The sequence below is a fragment of the Cucumis sativus genome, chromosome 2, assembly GCF_000004075.3.
Source record: "Cucumis sativus cultivar 9930 chromosome 2, Cucumber_9930_V3, whole genome shotgun sequence".
Lineage (NCBI taxonomy): Eukaryota > Viridiplantae > Streptophyta > Magnoliopsida > Cucurbitales > Cucurbitaceae > Cucumis > Cucumis sativus.
This window is the reverse complement of record NC_026656.2, coordinates 18,210,232-18,226,966: the sequence shown is the minus strand read 5'-3', so window position 1 is coordinate 18,226,966 and position 16,735 is coordinate 18,210,232. Positions and strand designations below refer to the sequence as shown.

Here is a 16,735-nt window from a genome sequence, read left to right as displayed (position 1 = left end):
TCTTGTCGCTATAAAAATATTTACTTTCCTAAATTAAAATATGTTTTAAACTATGGTGTATTAATACTAAGTTCATCCTATGTGATTAACTATTCAATTAGGGCCTTTTAAAACAAAATTAGTAAAAAAAAAATAATTGGTTATTGATTTATTTACAAAATTATGGTATAATTGAAAAGTTTTATATATAAAAAATCTAAACGATTCTATGTTTATATAAGAAAAAAAATATTTTTTTTAAATAGTAAAATAAATTTAAATATTTACAAAACTTTGAATTCTATCGGTTTTAAATATTTGGTCACATTTGCTATTTTTTAAAACTCCTAAAAACACATACGTAGATAGAATAACTTAGGAGTACCTAAACATAAATTACAAACACATCATTAGACTTTTGTTGATATTTTTCTTTAATATTTTAATATTTAATATTTTTATAAATTTAATATTAACGTAAATGTATAATTGATGGCAATTTTAGAAATAGTAATTGAGCATATAACAATATTTTTAAAAAAAATTGTAAAGGTAACAAAATCTATTAACGATAGACTTACGTTATTATGATCTATCAATATTTCTAACATGATATATGAGTGATATATTTTAATTATTTAGAAACTTTAATAGATATTGTTATATACTTGTCATTTTAAATCTAATTGTTATATGGATAACTATTTCATTTAAAAAATTGCAAAAGGTTTATTTATAATCGTTTAGCTCAACTTAACATAGACATATACATTGTGAATGTAACTTTTGATTACATACGGTGGAGAAACGAAAGAAAAGGAAAAACTAAGCTCAAACGGACTTCAGAATCGTTCTCATGAATTGAGAGGCCATATATATCAAAACCAAAAAGGCAATAGAGCCACAAATGATGAATAGGCCCATGAAAGGCTCAGGTCCTAATCCCACCCCATCTCCTTTGCCATTTGAAGAACAATTGAAAGAGGCAAGCACGTTGGATTCGAATTGTGGTATCTCGTTCGTTTCCGTTAATTCCACAATTGATGCCGAAACCCTTGAAGCAAGCTCCGACCCCTTTTCCATAGCCTACAGTTCGATCATTCCAAATTTGAGGGACTAAAAATATATAAAATTCAGATTTTTTGTAAGTTAGAGACAAATAAAAACAAACTCACAAAGCCTATGCCGCTTAGCTTGAAAGAGGAAACTCCTTTGGTGTACCCTTTGCAGTTTTTTGCAAGATATACCCTAGCATGGGGGCTTATGAAGAAAGCAGCCTTAATGGTACCACTCTCAAATGCCTTTGGGTATTCATCTACCAAGTCTATCTTCTTTATTTTTTCAGGGTCAAATTTTAGGGTATCAGCGAGATAACTGCATATGAAAGAGTTGGTGTTGCACCCTACGTTATGGCCCATCTTTCTCAGCGTTTCGACATCCGGCACTGATGGTCGAAGCCAAGAGTTCGTCATCATCGAGGCCAAACTCGCAGTGAAACTTGCCGTTATCACTAGTATCGCAAACAACCATGGCCCTAACACCAATCGAGCCATCCCGTTCTTCACTGGTTCTCCTGCATTATGACATTCCAAAAACTATTGTTTCACAAATAGTTCAATTGGGTCAAATGTGATCAAATCATTAATGAATTTTATTTAATATCATCGATGTTATAGTTTAAAAGGGAAAGTGGATGAGTAGAGAACTTACTGTGCATGTAAAATACGATGGAAATAGAAAACCACAACATGTTTCCAACACCCTCCAACTCTGGGTTATTTTGGCGTTCAATCAACCAAATAACGAAGGAAATAAAAAGGTGCATTGTGGGTATTAAGAGCCACATTGTAAGTTGAAAAGCCCCCATGAAAGCCCATATCTTTTTCCATTTATCATCTTTTTGTTGCACCACCATCACAATCTCTGTCTCTAAATATGATACCGTGTAATCCACATGTTTATAGCGTTGTGCTAATATACCGATATCTCCAACAGCTCCAAAAAAAATCTACCGACGACAATATAACATAAGCACAATTTTTTAAAAAAAAGAACTGAAACCAAATGTTAAAAACAAAATATGAAAGAGAAAATAAAACTTTCACAACTCCCGAGACTAACTACGTCGAATGCATTTCATTAAATAAGAGTAATAATGAATTATATTTATATAGTGTAAGGTTTTGAGTTGGTTACCTTTTTGGAGACATCCTCTATCATCTTATTGTATGTGCCCTTAAGAGGAACCAATTCATAGTCCGAGAATTCTGACATGTTAATATTATTCATAACAGCCCTAAATAAGGTAACGGCAAATCCAGTGATGTAATTTCCATTCAAATGTTGGCTCACTTTAACAAATTCTTTGCATGCTGCGTCCTCAGGAACTGCAAATTTGAACTTTTTTTTGCTATGATGATTATCGAAATTTTCACTCGATGATGTCTTTGGCCTTGACAAATCTCCAACACTCAAATTTTTTCTCAAATTTCCCTTGCTGTGTTTAACTAATTTAGTGGTGGTTTTACTAATAATTTCCACATAATTCTCAACAAAACCTAAGTTGGGTGTCCAAAAACCCACCTCTTTGTAGGTTTGATCCACCACTTTAACGATTTTGAAGTTTGGTGATTCAGATATTAACATCCCATTTTTCTTGGAGAATTTCACCATTCCACTAACCCCTTCAAAATTGCTCTCTAAAATTTTATCCATTAGTTGTTTACTACTTGATCTTAAATTTTCATCTCCCAACCTTTCCATGGCTCTGATAATGTTACGAGCTGCATCATAAGCTCGAATGGCAAAGATACTTGCTTTTGTTGGCTCTTCTTCTTGCGGATATTCTAATCTATAAATCTTCTTAAACTTTGTTTCAAAGCTTTTAAAGGACTTTCTTGAGTCATTGAAATAAGTACCAAACCCAATAACCCCTTCCATTTTGCTCAATAGGGAAGAAGAAGAATCTAAATAGGAAATTAGGTCAAAAACTTCATGTGAGATAATCCAAGTATACCCATTTCCAACCATGTTCAATTTCTTTGCTTTTGTTAGAAGAAGATCAACCAGCTCCAGAGAAAGCTGTGTAATTATAAAATTCCTACTCCTTTGGTTGTTCATAAGCCTTGTCAATTCCTGTTCAATCACTATTTCTTGATTGGAAGCCGACGAGAGAGCGAGACGGTGCTCAACCTCTACGCCAGCAGGTAAAAACGAATCGAAGAAACGATGGAGTGAGAGTGAAGGATCGTTTGTGATTTGATAAAAGATCGTAACCTTCGGGAGGCATTGAAAATGGGAGAGAATTGAAGCAATACAGTGAATGGGGTAGGTGATATCATTGTCAGTATTGGCCATTTGAATCAAATATGGGATTCTTAGTGTTTGTAATTGTTCATGTGAGGTTGAAACAATGGGAATTTCGACAGAAATTTCATGGTCAGAGATGACAGTCAAATCTTGTTTTTTCACTAATCCAACAATTGCTTTGACTTCTCCCTTCGTAATCAAATCCAAAGCTGTGGAAAAGAAGTTACCATTTTACTTTTTCTTTACATCATCCAATCGATTGACTTACATAAAATATATAAGAAAAGAATTAATAACTGTGACGTAATTAACATGATAAAAGAAGCAATGTTAACAACTTGATATGTGATGTACTAAAAAAATCATTTTGAAAAAATCTAAGGTTATTAAATATTATGTAGATTTTTATGCCCCCACTTGATGATTTTCTTTCTATTTGCAGATATTAATTATTTAAATGAAGAGTCAATTTCAATTAGAAAATCGTGTAATTATTCTAGCCGTCCAAGTACTTCTCTTTTAGATATATCCATGATTTTCTTTACATAGATGGAGTTTTTTTCTTTCCACGTAATATGTTACTTTATTAATAATTTTCATTTTTGCTTTCATCTGATCACATAATTATACCCAAAATAATAGTACTATCTGTTATAATTTTAGAATTAAAATTAGATTAAATATATATATATATATGTCGTTTTATCTTATAATTTATTGGTGCAGAATAAGATAACTTATATATTGTTTAAAACGTTGCAACATCTCATCATCTTGAATATGACCTCAACAAAAAACTTATGTATCTTTTTTAACAAGATAAGATATTTTCAAAACTTTGAGATGAAATCATTCTTACTGATTCTAAAGTTTTAGAAAATGAAATTTAAAGGATGGAAAAACCACTTTGATTTCTTCGTTATTATAGAAGAAGCATCTCAGTTTAATTTATAAATATCAGTGCTTAGCAATTAACTCACGTAAAGGGTGTAATTTTTATTATGTAATTATTTCATTTTTGAAGTTTAATTTCAAACACTTTATTTTCGTCATCAACTACATTTATTGATCAAGTAGAAAACCCCATTAAATCTTACAAAAATCTCCATATAATAGAGACTGTTTAATTAATTAAGTATAAGAACAACTAAATTGTTACCATTATCAAAAGAGAGAACCAAATTGTAATTGCAAATGTAAAATAATGTACTGTGCCCCTTTGAAACCTCTCAAATTTACCATTAAAATATCACTAGTGAAATATGAATAATTCTTTAGAAGGAAGCCCAGCTTAAGAAAAAGCAAGGCTAGAAAGAGTAAAGGATGATATATATAATACATAATGTAACTAGCATTTTCTAGTAATTATGAGCAGTATGTAAAGGAAACTAAACTTCAAAAAGAAATGAAGAAATTAATTATTACCAGAAGAAGAAGCATATGAATTGTTGAAATTGGCATGAGAATCATGAAGGAGAAGCTCCAAGCTGTTCGCACATGAAGAAAAATGAAAACGTCTTAAAGCCATTTTCATTGCCACAATCTGTTGCTTCCCAATTTGAGACCCACTGTCAAAAACCACTCCAATTCTTGTGCTCTTAGTTGCCAAATTCGTTTTACATTTGAATTCATTTTTGCTTGTATAAGCTTGAGATGAGCCCAACAAGAGCAATAATCCAAGAAAGAAGAAAAGACTGCAAAAGCTATAAGGATGAACAAATTTTGCCATTTTTAATCTTATTTTTTTCCCAGTAAAAGTGTGTGGGGAGATCGATCAGATTGGATCAGTGAATGGTATGATTTGATTTATAGAACTAATGGGAAAGATTGACTGAATCAAAATGGAAGTCAATTTAGCTATGGAAGCTGTGAAATTGACATATAATTAATTATAATAATACACATATATAGAAATAATGAAAGTCATGTAAAAACAATTAAATTAAAGAATTAGTCATTTCTTGAGATTGAAGTATTTGATTTCAACTTGAAAGTTTCAAATTTAATGACTTTGATGAAAGAAAGAGAGTCGGGAGGGGGTGTGAATGAAAGCAAATCTATGCAAATTTCTGCAGCTTGACAGTGGTTGTTAATTAAAAACAAGAAGGGGATATGTATAATGTGAAACTTCCAAACACTTTCCTTTGTATTAACATTTATTTAGTCTTTTTCGAAGTCAACTTGAAAGAAGAGGGACTGGAGTATATACACAGGTAGGTATATGGATGAACTAAGAATCTGCCAATGATATTTCATATGCTAACAGATCGTATATTACAATGTAAGTTACAGTTTGATGCATGAAGAAGAGAGACTTTCGTTTTCCAAAAACAAAAGAGAGAAAAGAAAATGATGGTTGTAAAAAAATTTGTAGCGTAGTCTAAGCAAGAATTCTGCTTTACAAAATTTGTTTTTTTCTCTCTCCCAATTTTTCTCTTAAAAAATGTAATCTTTTTCCCTATATGTGGAGTTCTTGTTTTCTTCCAAAGAAAAAATGTACATTTTATATCTATGGCGTGACAATTTTTTAGTTGTTTGACAAAAATATATAATAAATTTGGAGTTCACATTTTTTTACGTGAATAGTTTAATTTGCTTAGGTTGATTTCTAAAATCAATCTGAAACAAACCGTTTTTCAATCATACTTACTAAATTTTCCACAAACTTAGTTCTTAGTTGTAAGTTTGAGATACTAAATTAACATCGAGTCTTTTTTTAAAAAATATTATTTTTTCTCAAATCAATACAAATGAATTCTTAGGTGATGTTCATTGTCTACAAAACCAATTTCGAGATCGTCCATCATTGAAGATTTCTCCCTTCACTCCTCTACAAAATTTCTTTTCCAATAAACACAAATTTTAAAAAAAATATTGAAACTATTTACCGTAGAAAGAAAACTAAATTGACTTAAGCAAATTTGATTTTTTTTTTTTTTGTTATATTTTGTAGATAGTTTCAATTTTATTTTTGCTATATTTACAAATATTGAAAAGAAAGAAATTTTGAAAATAGAAACGGGAAAGATGTCTTTTTAGATTAAAAAAAAATAAGTCAAGATGGTAAGTCATGATTCTCATCTCTCTAATAAAAACTTACAAAGAAAACTAAAAATATTTAGGGATGAATCAATAAGACTAAGAACTTTTGAAAAGAAAAATTAGTAACGAATTTAGGTTATGGATGATCAACTAAACATATAGATTATCATACAAAGATAGGAATTTTACCTTTCTCTTTCATGACCGTCTCACACACACACACATATTTTAAACTAAGAAAAGTTGTAGTTGATTGAACCATTATTGCATTTAATTAAGCAACTATAAATTCCTTAGGCAATTCTTCCACACAAACAATAAAAGTATAAAGCAAATGACCTCTATGCATACGTACATACATACTTATATTAACATAAATAGTTTTTAAATTTTGGAAATAGTATCTTTTATTTTTTAAACTAACAATGTCTTGGAAATTTTTTAATAATAGATATATATATATAACCTACCAACAACTTTGTATCCAATAAATTTCAAACATATTCATAAAAACTATAATGAATTTCTCATAAAACATAAAGTTTAATTTTTTAAACCTATTTAAAAAATTATAACAAACTTTAATATATATATATATATAGTATCTAATAGGAGTAGAACTTGTACGAGACTCATGCCTAGTTTTAAATTTTATAATACAAATTCATCGAGTACAAAATCTATCCAACTAATAAAAAGTGAAAATTTACGAATCTATAAATATGTACGATGTTCGAAATTTAGATTAATGAAATGTGTGTTAAACTTATAAATTTGTAGCGTCTAACATCAAGTGTTCTAGGTCCAAACCAATAAATTTGAGAGACTTACATCACACAAAGTTTACATACTTTAACCTAAATCATAAAGTTTTCAATCATTTTCATAGATTACATTCGACTTAATTAAGTATGTAGAAAGGTTTCACTGCATATTGAGGAAGCTTCGTCCAATTCTGTACTCCAGATAATTGTTTTTTATTCATAAAATCTTAGATTATTTTTTTCATTTAATTTGAACTCAATATAATATTTAATTAATAGAACATTCCATGTCCAGTCTTTTTTAAAATAGAAAACAACATTCAATGTTTCTGTAACAATTTTAGCTTACTAATCAAACTATATATTTTTATACAGTAGTAATAAGGGAAGAGAGATAAACTAACCTTTTGTATGTATGTGTAGATTAATTTTTAAACATATATTTTTTGTCAAGTCAATGCAAACAAACCTTATGAAATCATTATATAAATTACAAGTTTTAAGAACATCATGTAAGTAGCAATAATTCCAAGATTTGGAAAGATGTTAGCTGTTTTTATGGTCATCCTCTCATGCATTATTACAACAGCTCCTTTTCTATTACTCTTAATTAATCTTTTTTGTAATTTTTGTTCTAGTATTTTTCTCATACATTAGAATCTTAATGAAAAGTTACATATTTCACATATTTGACTTAGCCAGAATAAAGCTTTTCAAGTCAGTCAATCAATCATTGTCCATTAATTAATGTAAGCTCTATTTGAGGCTTGAAAATAATAATAATTAAGCCTATGTGATTGACACACAAAATATACAAATATATTTACATGGAAAAGAATACCGAACAAAATAACCTACGCTAAGATTGCTTACGATTTATTTCTTGTAATTAAAGAAAGGGAAGTAAACTATGAGAGCTTCTCAACCAATGTTTTAAATTTTATTTTCTTGCTCAAATTAGCCATGCATGCCTTCAAATTTGGGTTAAGGAATAATACAAAGGGCTCCAAGACACAAATCTCAGCAACTATATCTAAATAATAAGTGAAAAGTCATGCCAGAAAATACGAATTATAATAATTATAAAGTTTTTTTGTAATTTAAAAAAGGTTACGTAGAAATTAATTCGTTCTTCTCGTTCTATATATGTTGGTCTTTCGTTGATGGTGAGTTCGAGGTACAAGTATTATTGTTTGAGCTGTGGAAGATTTGATTAAATTAATTAATTACAACTAATCAAAGCTTTCAATATATTTTATGTAGTTAAGATTGCCAAAAGTAGACATGCATGCATGGAAATTGTTGCATTTTGTTGTTAATTGATATAATCTCATCCCACCAATTCAGAAAATGTAACGTTCATTTGACTAAATAGTTTTTCAATCGTTAATAATTAAGCTATTATTAACTTTAATTTAACAGCTACACGATGAATAATCAGAATAGGTGAATCCTATTAATTGACAAATCACATATAATCTAAAACCTATTAATTTTTGTTACACAGAGAGAACTTATTAGGTGTATATACAAATTATTAAGAACAAAGGATGGATGATATTGTGAATTTTTGATAGTATTGGTGTCAATTTCCGTTATGAATAGAGAGGCCCATAAAAGCCCAAAAGTTTTTAAATAAATGGTAATCCAATTAAAAGCAGGCCGAATTGTTCGGTAAAACTGAAATATCCCGTTTTGTTGGTTCCGTTAACCAACGGAATTTCGAAAATCTTCCTTTTAGAGAGAAAAGTTTGCCTTTTTCCTCATTAAAAAAAGAAACACATATTAGTTGAAATGGTGGTTGTTATTATATACCTTTGCATAATGATTTTGACACTAATCAAAATATGTGTCACAATCTTATGTTTAACTTATTAATTTATTGATTGTATTAAATAAACAAGATAATAATAAGAATATTTTCACCATTTAATAAACAGTAATTTATTACCACACACAAATATATATTTATATATATAATAATAATAAATTAATTTGTTAATTAGAAAATAAAGGGTGGGAATGGAATGGAAAGGTGAAAGAGCATTAGAGGGTTTTTTAGCAAATACTTATAAATATTTGACTTCTTATTACTTTCCCTTTTCATACCAAATGTAGACAGCCTCACAGACCAATTAATGCCTGCCACGTTGCTTTCTTTTCCCCCAATTCACTGTCGTGTAAGTAACAACTTAATCCATTCATTATGAATCCTTTTTTTCTTTATTATTATTACTATTTAGAAAAGGAAAAAAGAAAAAAGAAAAAGAGTAATTGAATAAATATTTAATTAATAGGTGGGAGGTAGGACCCAATGCACATTTACAGATAGAAGTTAGGTTGGAAGATGCTTCTTTCTTTTTAATTTATTTTTTCTTCCCTTCAAACCCTTTCTTTATATATATATATATATATCATCTTTCCCATTCATCCAATCATTAACTTATCACTCTTTTTATTATTAATCTCATTCCTAATTCTAGTTTTCCCAACTAATTAATTTCACTTTCCTACTCCTATGCTTCAACCCACTAACCCCCTTCTTTTTTGTTTTAACTCATAATTCACTATTGGTTAGTGTTGTTAATTATTTAAACAAACAAATACATAATATATTGTTTTCAATATGTCTATAGTAATGTAATGGTTTGTCATAAGTATCAAACTCATTATATATTCACAATTAATGTAGTACAGTAGGATAGTTTCTTTTAGCTATATCTATATTAGAATCAAGATGGATGGATGGTTTTTAGTTTAATTATTCTACGTATCATTAACTTTTACCTTATGGAGGTTTACATATCAAAATAAAATATAAACTAAATCTTCTAATTCCCACTGTATAACTTATTTAATGCATAAATTTGTAATATTCTACAAAAACAATTATCAATTTTGGGAGATCTAATACCAAGTTTTTATTTAGCTAAAATGGAGGCTTTTGTTTTTGTTTTCATCCATTTTAATTTGCTATGTTTCTAAACACTGACATGGTTCTTTGTTCGATTAAAACATGTTTCAATCCAAATTTAATTTCTACGAGAGACATAAATGGGGTGAAGAAGAATATGAAGGACTTGAAGGTAGGTTCTTAAGAGAAAACATACCAAATTTGTAATTTTTTAAAATTTGATAAAAAAAAAAATCCAAATTTGATGTTTTAAGAGGAAAAGTAGTTAAAATGATATAAACTTACAAATATAAAAATGAATGTATGATTTAAACTAAAGAATTTAATATGAAAAAATAATGGTTGACATTTTTTACTATATATAGTATAGTTGTCAAGTTCATCAACTGCATGTTTGATGGATATTATGAGATTGTTAGCCAAATTAAGTCACAACTAAAACATATTCATTCAATAAAATAGTTGGAGAGCTCTTCCTCTAATGTCATAGAAATTTGTTTGAGTTGCAACAAAATACTAATGAAATTTATGATAAAGTGAAATTAATTTATAGAATTAATAATTTCATATTATCTGTATACAAATTTAATGAATTTGAAAGTAAGTATTTTTGTATGTGAACGAGAAAGTATATATAAAGAAAGAGAGGAGAAGATTTAAAGGATTTGGAATTTAGAGGAAAGTGTGCGTTACTGCGTGGGTTTTTATTTATTTAGGGTTTTTAAGCTTATCGGGATCTCCAAACGCACAAATGGACAAAAATAATCACGTAAACTAACACACACCATTCCCTTCCCTTTCCCATTATTATATTTTAACCAACCATACTCTTCCACGCAACATTAAAACCCCACATTTGAATTATATATACTATTACCATCAACCTTTCTTTTCTATATTTTATTCTTTTAACTATACTTTTTAACACTACTTTATGGGTGCACACAATTTCAATTTCCCATCTCAAAAAATAAAATGCGTTGGCAACCATTCAAAATGTTGATTTGAATTAGTACAATGAAATAACTTATTCATTATTTTATAAATACAATCAATCTCTTTCGTTTGTATCATAAACTCCACGCATTAATTGGAGTAGTTTAGTTAGACATATATTTTGTTGAGATTAAAGAGAGGGAAATTTAGGGCATAAAATGAATAAAAGAAAGGATAAAGTTAAAAAGGAGAGTGAAAGAGTGGGTGTGGGTGGGGAGCATGAAAGTCATGGAGTGGTGTGAGGAGTAGGGGATTTATTCTCGAGTGGATCATGTGCACTGTACGAAGCATACCCACTGAGAAAGAAAGAAAAAAGGGGGAGAGGGATTGCAATGCCAAAAAACGTGGACGGTGGATATGAACACACGTTGCGAGAAACAATTGGATGATTTTCACGTCAAGGCTCATCATCTTGGAGGAGAGGTGGCCCACTTTTCCATTTATTTTAAATCCATATTCAAAGTATTTAAAGTAATTTAAACGCAAAGATCGTTCATTGTCTTCAAACCTAATATTTAAAAGAAAAGAAAATCAGTGAGAAAAGAAAATGAATAATAATAATAATAATAATAAAATATGGAGATAGATGGGAAGCGACAGCCGACACTTGGCGCCTTCACAAAGCCCTAATATAGAGAAGAAGAAGGTACGCAGCCAAATTAGCCACCAGAAATAAAAACAAGAACAACAAACAAAATTATTTTAAGTGTAATTCACAGCAGGAATTTTTATAAACAATTTTTAAAGTATTATATACGTCAATTTCGGGTCCCCTTTGTTCTTTTGTTTTTTTTTTTTTTTCTTTTTGGATTGCGTTTTTCATCAATTTTTCTTGCTTGATTTCTGTTGTTTGGATTGCATTTCGATCACTTCTTGCTTTCTGAATTTGTTGTTTATGGAGTTTTCTGTGTAAATTTTGTGGGAACTTGAATTTTAGCAGTGGGTTTTTTTTTTTTTTTTTTGTTGGGTTTTGAAATCTCTGTGTTCTCTGGTTTGATGGAATCTGTTTTGAGGAGTTCTATTCGTATGAGCTCTTAATTGGGGGAACACTTTGGTTTGAATGGAATAGCCAAGCTAAACTCTACGGATTTTGAGTTATCTTTGCGCGTGAGGTTTTTTGAAGTCGTCTTGTAGTGATTGGTTTTTGTTTCCAAGGTCGAATGATCTTGAATTTGGAGTGATATTTTGGTGGTTGGATCCGATACTGGTTCTTATTGAATCAGATTCCTTGGTACTTGGGAGGAGATGAATTTCAAAGATTTTGGGAATGACCCATCTGGCGGGAACGGAGGCGGAGGTGGAAGACCTCCGGCGAACTATCCATTAGCGCGACAATCGTCGATCTACTCAATGACCTTCGATGAGTTTCAGAGCATGGGGAGTATAGGAAAGGATTTTGGGTCAATGAACATGGATGAGCTGTTGAAGAACATTTGGAGCGCTGAAGAAATGCAAACAATGGCATCTTCTGCTGCTGCTGTTGGTAAAGAAGGGGGTGGTAGTGCTGGTGGTAGTAGTGGTTATTTGCAGAGACAGGGGTCTTTGACGCTGCCTCGAACACTCAGCCAGAAGAAGGTGGATGAGGTATGGAAGGACATAATCAATGAACATGCTAGTGCTAAAGACGGGGCTACCCTTGCTCCTAATTTGCAACAGAGGCAGCAAACTCTCGGGGAGGTGACCCTCGAAGAGTTTTTATTCAGAGCTGGAGTGGTGAGAGAGGATACTCAAGTAACTGCAAACCCCAACAATGGAGGGTTCTTCGGCAATAACACCGGTTTTGGAATTGCTTTTCAGCGGCAGCCGAAAGTTCCTGAGAATAACAATCACATTCAGATTCAATCGTCCAACTTATCGCTGAATGCCAATGGAGTTCGAGCACATCAGCCGCAGCCAATATTTCCAAAGCAGGCGACTTTGACATATGGATCTCAGTTGACTTTACCCAGTGATGCTCAGCTGGCTAGTCCAGGAATTAGAGGTGGAATTATGGGGATTGCAGATCAAGGGCTGAATACAAATTTGATGCAAGGCACCGCACTGCAGGGTGGAAGAATGGGAGTGGTCAATATAGCAGCTGCTCCGTTACCTATTGCCACAGAATCGCCAGGGAACCAACTATCCTCTGATGGAATCGGAAAGAGCAATGGTGATACCTCTTCAGTGTCTCCTGTGCCTTACGCCCTTAATGGTGGAATCAGGGGGAGGAGAGGTAATGGGATTGTCGACAAAGTTGTTGAGAGGAGGCAACGGAGAATGATTAAAAACAGAGAGTCCGCTGCAAGATCTCGGGCGCGAAAGCAGGTGATCTGATGTTCACCCTAACTGCGTTAACTGTTCTAAACCATATAACTTGAGTTCTTGTTGACTTGCTTCTATGTTGTCATGTGCACCTGGATTGTGAAAAATGCTTAGTTACACTAAAAAACATTGTGTGAAACCAACTGTTTGATGCATTTGTATCCTCAATTACTTAAGCATGTCATACAATATGCTTTATCCATGTGCTGATCTATTCTTTATTAGATGCGCTCGTAAATGGTATAATAAACCTAAACCATGGTTTATATCTCTCTATTAGTTCTGGCCGTCCCATTTTACAAATGTAGTTATGACCATGAAGAAAAGCACATCTGCCATTACACATTTCCGAATGGTTCTCCTTGAAACTCGGGTGATATTTTATTGCTGCTAAATATTATAAATATAGGATTAAAAGCATTTGATATCTGAAGGCATCCTAAGAGGAAAAACTGGGCCACATAGTTTTGTTACAATACAAGGTGTTTAGGACTGTCTTTTAACTTGTAAGTTTAAACTAGTGGCCATCTATCAAAAATACTAAATACTTTGTATGCCCGTTTAGTTGAGATGTGTATGCAAACTGGTCAAATGCCTGTGGTTATGAAAAAATGAATCTGCAAGACTCTAACCTTCTGCCCCTAGATTATTTCTTCGTGAGTGCTACATTACCAAATTTCACCGAGTCTATATGATGTTTTGAGCTATGATACAATTTTTTGAACCACACATCATGCTGAAATTTGTAACTCGAGATTGATGCTAGTTTTATATTTGATGGATATTCATTGGTCCATGACTTTTTCTTCGCTACCACTAGGCTTACACAATGGAATTGGAAGCAGAAGTTGCAAAGCTAAAAGAGGAGAACCAAGAACTCCGGCAGAAACAGGTAAATAAGTGTCTCTAGCTCAAAACAGTGAGCTTGTTTATCAAATGAAGGGGATCACCAATTCTCAATCATTATTTTGTGTGGTTGCTGCAGGCAGAAATCATGGAAATGCAGAAGAACCGGGTATGCTTCCCTGATTGATAATTTTATGAACTAGATGGCTGTCTGTGCATTTTACCATCACTGTGGAATTTTCTTAGGGTGTTTCTGGTTAAACTTTTCACGTGTTTAATTTTGAAAATAAATCATTTTGAAAAAAAATTGGAGTGTTTGACAATCATTTAACATAGCTTTTGGATCACTTTTAAAGTTTCTTTTAAACAGTTATTTTACCAAGAGTTTAAATAAAAAGAACTTTTCTTAAAACAATCTTTTCTTACGAGTCATTCTTGTTTTAAGGGTAGATCTATACACAACTCAAAGACATCACAGTTTTCTTGTATCTTTTATTTCTCAAGTTTTTTTTTTCCTCAGCTGTATATTATAATACCTCGATGGTGATGGAACTTTTTTCTAACATTGTATTTTTTGTGAAGTCATGCATGCTCATTTTGCACCTCGCCTTAAGCTCTTTACATTTTCATATTGGTCTTTTAACTGGTGAGGACTGCTGGTTAATTCATTGTGAAAACATTCTCTCTGCCTCCCCTCATCAAACCATTTTTCTATCTTTGATTCCCAATGATTATTGATGACCACATCCCTTTGATACCGCAATCTTCTCTTTTTGGCAATGTCTGGTTTATATTTTCTTGATGGGATTTGGTTATAGGCATTGGAAGTAATGGATAAGCAACAAGGAATCAAGAAGCGATGTTTAAGACGAACGCAGACTGGCCCATGGTGATTTCGGAGGACGTTAATCTGATATCAGACCAAAAAACTAACGTCATAAATGGAGGTGTACATATAATTGTTCTGCTGTAGGTGCTGTGGTAGCATATATCTTGGGGTGTCTTGCTTGCTGGGTATTGTATTGGCTTCGAAGTGGATCATCAGTAGTTCAGTAGCTTTTAAGTGGAAGCAAAGCACATAAAGATCGATTCGTTTTCTTGAAATACTACTTCATACAGCTCCTCCTCCACCCTCCTGCCATGGAGAGAGAAATAAGTTCTTTTTGTGGCATTTCCTGATGTGGCCCTACTGCTGCTGCTGGGGTTGTTGTGAGTAAATGCCAATCCTAAATGCAGGATTCATCAGGTTCAATTCATTGGCATGTCAATGGCTGAAAATGCCGTTTGATTTTCCTTTGTTTGAATCTTGATGCGTTTTTTTTTTTTTCTTTTTCAGTTTTGACTTCTGCCTCTTAAGTTGTTAGGTTTAGATTAGCCAAACTAAAAACATACATATCCGTTATTTTATAAAAATCTTGATTCTCTTACTGGAATGCCCCACTTTTTGACTCTTTCTCACCCTCTTATTTTGGTTCCCCATCAAGAATTCGAGACGCGTTTATTTGTAATGCATCAAACTCCTTTTGCCACAAGCCACGGGTTGTAAATCTTTAGGACATTTTTTTTCTTTCAAAGAGTAAATTCATAATATTATAGATTTAGAATGTTGACGAGGGTGTTTGAAATTGTCAAAATCATTTTTAAAAATCACGCTTGTATATACATTTCTCAGACCATCAAAATTAAGTCCGTCCCAAACATAAATGGATGAGTGATGAGTATGGTTTATGAAGAGTTGGATGTTGAAGAACTTAGTTGAAGAACTTAGTTGAAGTGTTATGCAAGAAGTTGGGTCCCATCACTACAAGACCCCTTTCTCGTAGTAAATAAATTGTTTACTTGTCAATGCACTACTTATTGACATACATAATTTAGTTAATATTTGTTTAGTCATAATTTGAAATTAATAATTAAATCAACGTCTTATTCCTTGTAATGCTATATAAAAAATCATTCAAAATTATGAAGAAACTTGTTGAATCAATTTGAATATTTGAATATATACATGATTTTTTTTTTTTTTAATTTCTAGAATACTCTCTCTCAACTTGATACAAGGACAATTTTTCTCTTCGTTCAAGCGTGATTCATATTAATACCTCTAAATGTTGCATCAATTGACATCAAAACTCTCAAATGAACTTTTTTTAAAAAAATAATCATAATATAGACGACGGTCACGTATCAATAATGAGTATTTTCAAACACTAGCACATCACAATGCTTTACATAGAGAAATTAATAAGATACATGACTTACAAGAAAAATGTTGATCCAGGTATGACATTAATGAGGATATTGTACTTAGTTTCACGATTACGCAAAGAGGTACACTTATATATTCATATGCTCATACCCACTCTCTCTCACTTATTACACAATATATATCCAACCTATCTATTACGTATACACAAAATTTATAAAAACGTCATAATGAAACCCAATTATTCCATTGACTACAACTTATTTTATTCAAAATGAATCAATTTTAGGTGGAAAAATATGAAATTAAAATTTAGAATTTGTTAGGGGTTGTTCATCAATAATCATCCAAACCGACAGATTGGTGAAGTGTGAAATTTGA

General features: G+C 31.5%; 2 protein-coding genes across 3 annotated transcripts; one reads left to right on the top strand and one right to left on the bottom strand.

Moving 5' to 3' along the window:
- Positions 1–683: 683 nt before the first annotated feature.
- On the bottom strand, positions 684–3,476 carry LOC101218548 (glutamate receptor 2.5). Its single transcript, XM_031880740.1, has 4 exons — positions 2,176–3,476; positions 1,690–1,987; positions 1,155–1,552; positions 684–1,065 (listed from the first exon to the last, which is right to left on the bottom strand). The coding sequence occupies exons 1-4, from the start codon at positions 3,334–3,336 to the stop codon at positions 811–813; spliced, it is 2,112 nt and encodes a 703-aa protein (XP_031736600.1). The 5' UTR covers positions 3,337–3,476; the 3' UTR covers positions 684–810.
- An 8,028-nt stretch (positions 3,477–11,504) lies between these two features.
- On the top strand, positions 11,505–15,584 carry LOC101223043 (ABSCISIC ACID-INSENSITIVE 5-like protein 5). 2 transcript variants are annotated; one of them, XM_031880999.1, is made up of 5 exons: positions 11,505–11,650; positions 12,228–13,308; positions 14,126–14,197; positions 14,291–14,320; positions 14,970–15,584. In XM_031880999.1, the coding sequence occupies exons 2-5, from the start codon at positions 12,250–12,252 to the stop codon at positions 15,042–15,044; spliced, it is 1,236 nt and encodes a 411-aa protein (XP_031736859.1). In that variant the 5' UTR covers positions 11,505–11,650; positions 12,228–12,249; the 3' UTR covers positions 15,045–15,584. The 2 variants fall into 2 exon arrangements, with proteins under 2 accessions (XP_031736859.1, XP_011649580.1); XM_011651278.2 differs by having other exon boundaries at positions 11,509–11,650; positions 12,160–13,308.
- Positions 15,585–16,735: the final 1,151 nt, after the last annotated feature.

What these genes read in the sequence shown, in the direction of transcription:
- LOC101218548 (XM_031880740.1), bottom strand. Translation starts at nt 3,336, where the DNA reads ATGGCCAATACTGACAATGATATCACCTACCCCATTCACTGTATTGCT. An exon ending in CATCGTATTTTACATGCACA is followed by an intron (nt 1,553 to 1,689) that starts GTAAGTTCTCTA and finishes GTCATAATGCAG; the next exon opens with GAGAACCAGTGAAGAACGGG. An exon ending in AGCTAAGCGGCATAGGCTTT is followed by an intron (nt 1,066 to 1,154) that starts GTGAGTTTGTTT and finishes ATCGAACTGTAG; the next exon opens with GCTATGGAAAAGGGGTCGGA.
- LOC101223043 (XM_031880999.1), top strand. Translation starts at nt 12,250, where the DNA reads ATGAATTTCAAAGATTTTGGGAATGACCCATCTGGCGGGAACGGAGGC. An exon ending in AAGAACTCCGGCAGAAACAG is followed by an intron (nt 14,198 to 14,290) that starts GTAAATAAGTGT and finishes TGGTTGCTGCAG; the next exon opens with GCAGAAATCATGGAAATGCA. An exon ending in TGGAAATGCAGAAGAACCGG is followed by an intron (nt 14,321 to 14,969) that starts GTATGCTTCCCT and finishes ATTTGGTTATAG; the next exon opens with GCATTGGAAGTAATGGATAA.